Source organism: Neovison vison, chromosome 7 (assembly GCF_020171115.1).
Source record: "Neovison vison isolate M4711 chromosome 7, ASM_NN_V1, whole genome shotgun sequence".
Taxonomy (NCBI): Eukaryota; Metazoa; Chordata; class Mammalia; order Carnivora; family Mustelidae; genus Neogale; species Neogale vison.
In genome coordinates, this window is record NC_058097.1 from 207,040,611 (window position 1) to 207,049,964 (window position 9,354).

At 50.5% G+C, this 9,354-nt stretch overlaps 1 protein-coding gene across 7 annotated transcripts in view; it reads left to right on the forward strand.

Moving 5' to 3' along the window:
- KMT5B (lysine methyltransferase 5B) overlaps positions 1–9,354 on the forward strand; it is a 53,575-nt gene that overhangs the window by 37,951 nt on the left and 6,270 nt on the right. For 6 of the 7 annotated variants that reach the window (XM_044260050.1, XM_044260047.1, XM_044260048.1 and 3 more), the window contains one exon: positions 4,511–4,707. In XM_044260050.1, the coding sequence (XP_044115985.1) occupies positions 4,511–4,707 (197 nt within the window). Of the gene's footprint in view, positions 1–4,510; positions 4,708–5,006; positions 6,003–9,354 lie in introns of those variants that run through there. The other variant, XM_044260053.1, reaches the window with a different exon arrangement.

A 9,354-nucleotide genomic window follows, 5' to 3' on the forward strand; every position in this document is an offset into this window, starting at 1 on the left:
TCACAAAAAGAGCTCTAGTCCACGAAGTGGTTTAATTATACTTGAATAATGCCTCATGACGTGCCTGAGCCGAGTGCCGTCTGCCGGAGCTAAGACACTGTGGCCGTACTTCGTCAGTCGTGAGAGCTTGAGCAGCTTAGGTGCTCTCTGTGCCTCACTTACCCCATCTGTAAAGTGGGGATAACACTAGAAGCGAGCTCACTGGGTCACGTGAGGGTTAAATTTGTTATTTCCCATGAAGCACACAGAACAGCACAGTCAGTTCTCAGATGTTAGCTGTCAGGTTACTCTATGGCTTCTGGTCATTTGCCCATTGGAACGGAAGCTCTACGGAGGCAGAGATTTTTCAGCCTTTCACTTGCTGCTGTATCCCCGCTGTATCCCCAGCCTCGGGAACAGTGCCTGGCACTAGCTAGTGGGTTCTTGATAAATACTCAGTCACCGAATGAACGAACGCAGCAAATGGCATGCCGAATCAGCTTTCAGAGGCGGCTGGGGGAAATGTAACCGTGTACTCGGGATTCCGAACCCGGCCTGAAGCTGCTCTTTTCCTGGAATCGTGTGGGTCCTGCTCCTCAGGTATTTCTCTGGAAGACTCGGTTTCCCACTGGCCAGGTGGGGGTAAGCCCACCTCCCCCACAGGGTTAGTGGGAGGAGTTAGCAGACACATGAGCAGATCCGTTCATGGTGGAAAGGCTCACTCCCGGCAGTAGCCAAGGCTCTTTTCACACTGTTTGAGCACATCGATTTAAAGGTTGATCGCAAATGTTCTTGAAAGTCTTAGGAACACCCAAGAGGGTGAGAGGATTTGGACTCACCCAGTTACTAGTAAGCGGTTACCTGAGTAGTTGACTTAGGTAAGGTCTGGTACATGCTGGGTGGACAGGCTTAGTGCGATGCCAGCTGTGAGGGCAGCAGAGACAGGGACATGCACACGTGCGCTCTGCCAGGGGCTGCAGGATGAGAGAGGCGGGCGAGAAGGCTTACGAAGGCTCCGAGCTCATCGGTAAGCGTCCAGGATGCGTTTGATGCTCCTTTCTGGCTATCACCATCCTGATGATCGCTGTTGGGAATGGAATGGGTTCCTGAATAAGTGCTGTGGATTTTACTGCAGAAAATGTGAGAAATAAATTCAACGAGGGACCAAAAAATATGAAGGATTAGATTTTTTTTTAAGTTTATATGGGAATATGTCTGATGATAGCCAAGAAACAATTTCTAAAGTAGAGTTAGAGGAGATTTGCATTAGTAGGTATCAAAAGTAGCCAGGAAACTGTTGTGATCAACACTGGATGCTGTTGGCCCAGAAGAGGACAGACGGATAAAAGGACACCAACAGAGAGGCCTGAAACAGAGGTGAATGTGTGTGAGATCTGATTCCCCACACGGGGAGATGATTTGTCTAATGAATGATGTTAGTATCGTTCGTTCTGCATCTGGAAGAAGACCAAGCTGAGTTCAAGATGGGTTCAAGGTTAAAATTTTAAAATACAATGCAAAATTGTTAGAAAAAAATAGGAGAATAGCCCTCTAACCTTGGTGTAGTAGAGATGTTTTGAAAGAAGTAAGGTAAAAAAAACAGTGAATACAAAAATGGTTTCAAATGTCGAAAGTAAAATCAAAGACAACTGGTGAAACGAAGGGAAAACAGTCGGTAAAACGCTAATCATCCGAATAACAGAAAGCTCCTGGAAGCTCCAAAGACAGACTCTAGAAGAGAAAGGTGAGGAGGTTGCCGCACGGAAAATCATGGCCATCAGCAAGGCAGTTAGAAGAGTGATCAGGTGTTCGTTGTCGCTGTCCAGTTGGCAGGAGGTGAGAGAGTCTGTAGGGGCAGTGAGGGTGCGGAGGAGCAGGCCCTCCCCCGTTAGCAGGGCCGTGTGTTGTCTGACAGCATCGTTCAGAGTAAGTGCGCCTTCGGCCTGGGGTCAGTCCCCCATGGACGAGTCTCTCCTGTGGAAATAGCCCGCGCTAGTCAGGAGTTGGTTTGCAAGCAGCGCAAGGACGGTGCTCACGGCGGCAGACAAAGACAAACCCCTGCACGTTTCACTGACCACCGACGTGGAATGATTGACCACACCATGGAGTGTTTGTTCATTCAGTGTAAAAAATACAGTTTCCAAAACCCGTGTTCAGTTTAGATGTGTTTGTCCGTCGCATGACGATAAAGCGGATTGCCGAGTGTTACCATACATTTTGGTTGTGTTTTTGGTTTTGTTTGCTTAAAAAGGACTAACCGCATAGACGGGTGCGTGGACCGTGGCAGAGGAGCAGGGGATGACACACGGGCAGCCGGTTAGCGCTGGTACCGCGGCTCCGGGCGTGCAGGCGGCTGACCCGCCTCTTGCGCTTCCTGGCTTAGGTCTGGGATTGTTCTGCTCGTTGCGCACGCTGGAGCGCGTCTCCCTTGCGTACATTAGAAAGAGAAAAGCAGGGAAGTAGAGAAGCAGAGGAATAGTGGAGTTTTACTTAAAACAAAAAAACCCTCTAATTTCTAGAAAAAATAATTCCATTGTGATTATTTGTATTTAAGCATAATTTAAGTATGGCCCATTTTTCGAGACATGAACCAAAAATGTTGTAGGTTATGGGGGAAAGATCTGGAATATCTCAAAATACTGTATTACTCTCTTGACCCCTGTAAGATAAAATCGCCTTTGACATTTCTGCATTTTCTCTCTGCACACGTTTCGTGTCGAGTAGAGTGGGAACTGCTTGCCTGTCTGGGTAACAATTACCTGGACGTTTTACCATGACTTTTTTTCTTTTCTTTTAGATTTTATTTATTTGACAGGCAGAGATCACAAGTAGGCAGAGAGGCAGGCAGAGAGAGAGGAAGGGAAGCAGGCTCCCTGCTGAGCAGAGAGCCCGATGCGGGACTCGATCCCAGAACCCTGGGATCATGACCTGAGCCGAAGGCAGAGACTTTAACCCACTGAGCCAGGCGCCCCCCCCCCTCCACCATGACTTCTAACACACTTCCCAAGCTCAGAACTGAGGCAGCCACACAATAAGTTTGTTGTGATTTTGAGAGAGACGCGCACATACGAGCAGGGGAGGGGCAGAGGCCAAGGGGGAAGCAGGCTCCGCACTGAGCAGGGAGCCCAATGCGAGACTCTGTCGTAGGACCCTGAGCTCGTGAGCTGGGCGGAAAGCAGATGCTTAGCCAGCTGAGCCACCCAGGTTCCCAGTTTGTTGTGATTTTTTTTGCAGAAATGATACTAAAAGTGGAATACCAGCTCTGTTCTGGAAAGATATAGAAAGCAAGAATGCTCACCCTACTTGCCAGAGATGGTTTTGGTGATGGGTTTAGATGTGTGCCCCCTAAGCTATAAGAGGTAAGGTGGTAGGAAGGGGAATTGAAAGTTTTGTTGTCCCTTAGCTGAAAGTGGAGCCCTGTGGTCACTTGGGGGAGGAGTTGCTGTGTCTTCAGCCACATCCTCAAAGGAGGGAACCGCATGGGCTCCTGCGCAGGCCGGGCCTGCTCCCGGACTAGAGGGCGCCCTCAGCCTTACTGTGTGTTCAAAGCCTGTTGTACAGCTTTTCATTGACAAGCTGAAGACAGAAGCAAGTCAGTGAAGACAATTTTGACCAAAGGGATTTTTCATTTTTTAATTGTAATATGTAGCACCTTTTTTTTTTTTTAACCTCACTAACTTACATTCTCGAATTGAGCTGTGTAGGAATTCACCAGTACTCACTGAATAAAGTTAATGTCTGCAGAGCTATGTGCAGTAAGGTCGATGAGAGCCTTTCCTGAGCACTTTCATATCAGAAGAATTTATATAAAAATAGAAATTATTTTAAAATCTAGAAATTATTAGAGTAAGCTACAAATGATTCTTGTCCTGTGATAAAAGCAAGTCTTTTAATGCCCTTTATTAAGTAGCGTTGTGTTAATTATGGTCATTCATGTTTATCTTAGTAACATGAAAGAAATTAAAGTTTTTATTGTTCTAGAAGTCAGATTTTCACTGATACAGTGTAGCCGCCTTGCATAGATTTTTAGTTAATATTTGTCTATATCTAACATCAAGTTCTAAGTAATGAATTAATTTATGGAAATTCTCTGATTCCTTTTTAATTTGTTAATTCTTAATATGAAGTGTTGTAGAAGTAAGATGCGTAGAGCAGGGCTGGAATACAGTTCACAGGTGGGTTAATTCAGCCACAATGTAGACCTGACTCTGGACTCAACCAGCTTTGAAATGGAAAAATTAGTTATTTCATCTACACCTGGACTTCAGGGTCTAGGAGTTTCTTATGGGCAGTGAATAATCAGTTGATAATAGCCACAATAATTTGTTGTTTAAAGTCTAGAGGGATAGAACTGCATTAGTTTTCTATACATTTTTAATTCTTTGCGAGTCCTACACTTGACAGATTACCAGTGATTAATGAGGCCTCATCAGCGCGCCGCATCTGTTGACATGATGCGGTTGTGAGCCCTCAGCACCTGACCTTAGAGTAAGGACACTGTCTGTTTAACCTGTGCTGTTTTCTCTTTCAGACGGGGAACCGGTGCTTTTAAATCCAGAGTGGGACTGCCTGCACCTGCTCCTGTTATCAATAGCAAATACGGACTCAGAGAGACAGATAAACGCTTAAATAGGCTTAAAAAGTTAGGTGACAGCAGCAAAAACTCAGACAGTCAATCTGTCAGCTCTAACACTGATGCAGATACCACTCAGGAAAAAAACAATGCAAGTAAGTAAGGGAGATTGATAAGCATCTATCTTCTTTTATTATTATTATTATTATTTAAAGTATTTTCACACAGTTGTCTTTCTAAAGTGTGCTTCACTTCAGTAGTTTCGATCTTTTAAATATTGAGAGAAGCTCTGGGACTCCCTTGCTTCAGTAGCACCGCAAGGGTCTAGAAACGATCCGAGCGTAAAAGCAGTCTGGATCCCGCCTCCAGATTCAGTCCTGTCCTCTAGACTGAACTGTCTGCTTTTCTTGAATTCCTGGTAACTGGATACTACATTCTTCATCATGTGTTCCAGGGTCGTCCTGTGTTTGAGAGAAACATTTTCAAGGTGTTAGTTTGACTGTGGCCATGGTGGTAGGTCCTACAGGAAGACGAAGGACTGGGTCGAGGTGTGGAGGCACATCCGTGTCCCCAGGCCGAGCCAGTCCCTTAGCACACGTGACGCCAGCCTGGGCAGTTCATAGCTCTGGCCTCATGGCTTCCACCTTTTTGTCGCTTCCTTGCCCTTTCCAACCGAACTGAGCCCCTTCGCCAGACCACCAGCTCCCAGGCTCAGAGTTGCGATAGAGGAGCGTTCGGAAGGTCGCTGGTCCTCTGACGTGGTGCCCTGGCCACCGCGGAAAGCCGCAAGAGAGGTGCCACGAAGAAGCCAGCCATTAAGATACCGGTTATGCGTGGGGGCAAGACAATATGGAAACTGGAAACAGAACGGAGCATAAGGAGGAAAGAAAGCGGAGCCAACCTAGCTGGGCAAAAGGAAGTGCGTCCTGTTTGTGGAACTTTGAAGTCCTGGGACCATGCTCGTGGCTTCCGGTTTCCTCTGGGTAACACCAGTTTCCTCTCGTTGCCACTAAAGCTGTAGGCGCGTTAGTCTGACTTGTTTCTGACAGGAATCAAGTTTCCACGTTTTGACTCAGTGACCCCTAGGGACACCTGTTTTGCCGTGCCAGGTGGCCATAGGTCCTTGGTAGCGCCTTGGTGCCTCTGGAAGTCACGTTGCTTAAGGCTCCCCCCACCCCATCTTCAGCCGTTTGCAACCCAGCGCGGTGCAGCCCTCCCCTGCAGAAAACCCAGGCGAGAAGGGAAGGCCTCTCCCGCGATGGGTAACGTCATGCCGTGAGTTCCTGCGTCCACCTGCTGCTGGAGGCCAGGGGCCAGGTGTCACCCCGTAGCGGAAGAGCAGTACCGTGTTCCTAGTCCAGTGTCCCTGCCCCAAGTGAGCAGAAAGAGCGCAGTTAGCCCGCCACTCGCTGTTGACTGTTGGTTCTCACAATAAATGGAACATAATCAACGTTTTGTTTTCGGAGTCTGGTTCCTTGGCGAAACTGGAGACTTGTGAAGCCTGATTTAGAAATACATGCATGAAACACTACAGAGCGCGGACACGGCCACCACGCTGCGCACGCCGGACGGCGCTGTGACACGGGGGGCATTAACTCTATTCCTACTGTATGCATACTGAATTCAGTACACCACGGAGTCAAAAAGAGCGTAACGTAGGCAGCCACTGAAAGTGTGCCGACTACCATGTGGCCCTCTGGGGAGTATTTCTTAGTAAGCCAAATCCTCAGAAGCCTCCTAGTTGCTGGAGAGCTGCGGCGATGTCTGAGACTCGGGCCCGTCCCCCGGGGTGCGGGAAGCACCCGGGTCGTCACGCCGAGCAGGCTGCAAGCGCAGAGCGAGCCGGGGTGCCTTTGACCCGGGGTCTCAGCCTCACCGAGGGGCGATGCAGCGCTCCCCAGTGATTGCCGATGGGGGGGAGCTGACGGTTGAGATCACCTTTCTGCAGGATTACAGTTGTGAGAACTGGGAGGGTGGTTGGCGCTGCCGTGGGGGGCCGGGCGCTGGAGTTGACAGACGCGGCCCCACGCTCTGGAGGAGCTGGAGGCTTACCACCAGCAGCCCTCGCTGCCCGCCCTCCGCTAGGCCATCACAGCAGTGTCCTGTCAGGTCCCCACAGGTTTTCTTTCAGAAGGGATTGCTTTTGGTGTCTGTGTCTCGACCATAACCTCCTATCTGTTTGAAAGAAGGAATTTTTGAGATCGCAGCTGGGAGCAAAGCCCAGGCTGCCCGAGCCTCTCCCAAAGGAGGCGGTGAACAGCTTGTGTGTTCTTTTTTAGAGGCATTTCTGCCTAGTCGGGAGAAAAATTATTTCTTCTGCGCAGATCTCTTCTTGAAGGTGTCTCTAGAGCCGCAAGTTTGACTCTTGGCTTTCGCATCTGGAAAGAGGAGACAACCAGAAATCCATTTTCACAAATTCAGCCCACAAGCCTGAATTTTAAGGCCATTACTAGAAGAGCGTGGTGTCTTGGGCCTCCTGTGGCTCCGTGGCTAGGCCACACCCCCCCGTAGTGCCGCGAACCAGGTGTGAGTCGTGCCAGTGCCACGGGTCAGTGTGAGGCCTGGAAGACAAGGCGGGTGGAATGCGTTTACCTTCACTCTGGAGCGCCTGTCCTAGAGAGAGCGGACGGGGCCACCCGCTTCTCACTGTCGGCGGCCACAGACCTCACGGTCGATCTGAACCCTCCTTGAAGCTGAGCCGGTAGGATGCTCCTCGGTCCTCTCCGACAGCCGGTGCAGGCGGCTCCTGCCGGCCTGGGCTGGTCATGTCCGATGGAAGATGCTTGTTGTGCCTGACAGACTTGAACTGAACGCGACAGTCTCACTCAGGGTTTTCTGGATCTTCAAGTTCTGAAGATGCCAGGCTGTGGCCGGCCCTCATGTTCCCTTGGTTTATGGGTATAGTGTGCGTTTTTGGGGCCTTGCCAGTACCGAAGCCAGCCCAGGCGCACAGGAAGCTTTGATGTCATTTCGCTGCTCGTGTCGGCGGTCATTCTCGATCCCCACACAGGGCTGCCTGGTGATCTGGAGGGCACTGTGAGGTGGCGGAGAGGGCCGTGCCGTGTGGGTCCTGTCCCCGGGAGCAGGGACCGCCACTGTAACTCTGTGGCATACTTAGTACGGAGGCTCTTGAGTCCAGATGCCGGCTCTCCCCCTTGCTGGTGGGCAACCTGAGGCACGCTCAGCCGGACGCATTCGGTTGCCCCGTGGACTTAGTAGCACTACGAAGAAGGCATGTTAGGATTGAGATTATACTGATTGGGCCATTTCGCACAGCATCAGTATATAATAATTGCTAAGAATGTGTCTCTGCACCTAGAATGACTGTTTTTGATTTGTGCACTGGAGATCTGTCCCCGCCGCCAGGCCGTAGAGTCGCCCCATGGTGCGGCTGCGCCGAGGCCAGAGGAGCCGCAGGGGTGCCTGATCTCTGCTGAGTCAGAGTCCTCGGTCCCTGCACAGACTCCCATTCGTTGGCAGTGTGGCTGCTGTCTTCCTCCTCGAGCCTACCATCACTATCCTCCTGAACCAGGACAGTGTAGACCCATCCAGGAGGAGCCCTTGGCGCCCGCAGGGCTCCCATCTTCGTCACATGGCTCACGTTGGCCTTGCCCAGCTTCTCTGGGTCTCTTCTGACCTTGGACTTGATGATCATACCTCTGCTGGGTTTTGTTGAGAAACTTTTTAAAATGAAAGTCTAGACTGACCAGTACACGAACACGTGTAAGTGAGATCTCCATATCAACAAATCCATAGCATCCAACACGTCCGTTCTGTGTGGTTTAGAACACAAACGCGAGCGCCCTGTCGGTGGGTCCCACAGTTGGCTAGCCAGGGAGTCCTTTGGAAGCAGGGGTGAATTCAGAATCACCAGAAAATGAGACTCAACTAATGGATTAAGATACGAGCCAGACTAAGGAGGATCTCAGGAGCTTGGAAAACAGAAAGGGTCATTTGTACAAAGTCCTGACGGTCTCCTTGAGCAAAGCATTTCTTAAGTGGAGTCTTAAAGGGGGGAGGGGACTGGCTTAGGAAAGTGTCTTCAGGGTGGAGGGAATTCATAAATGAAGACACGGGATGAGTGTAGGACCCGAATAAGGAAAGTAGATCGTGGCTGGAGTAGGGGGTAGGAAGGAGGAATATGACCATTGTTGAAACTTTTGGATTTATTCTGAGGGCATTCAGTTACTGAAAAGTCTTAAAGCCCGGCAGTGACATGTTGTACTAGGAAAGTCACTCCAGCCACAGGGTAGAGAACAGGCTGTTGGGGAAGCGATGGGAGAGATGAGAAAAAGTAGGGGAGGGAGTCGCCGTGGTTCAGGCAGGGGGCTATGAAGCGAGAGAAGTAGATGGCCGCAGGGATGCCGCAGGAGGGGGCTCCACGGGACATGGTGGCTGACTGGGGGAGGCGGTTAGGGAAAGCAGGAGGGCGGGGTGATCTCTCACTGTCTGCTTGGACAGCTGTCTGTGTGGATGGTGGTGTTCCTGAGCAGGATGGAGAATTTAGAAGGAGAGCAGCCATGAAGCTTGATGCTGAGTTCAGTTCGGGGGGCATGTTGGCTGTGATGAGGGGTCCATTTTCGGGACGGTCTAGATGCCGGCAGGTGTGTGGTGTTACCGATCTGTAATCTAGGAGGGAGGCTAGAGAAGGTGGCTTGGGAGCTGCCGGTGCATCAGTGGTAAGAGCCGTGCGGGGGGCAGGGTGGGTGCCTGTCACCCAGAGAAGGCGTGTAGTTTCCAGAGGGTCTAGGACAGCAGAGGCCTGAGGCATGCAGTTGCGGGGGGCAGAGGGCAGGGCACCC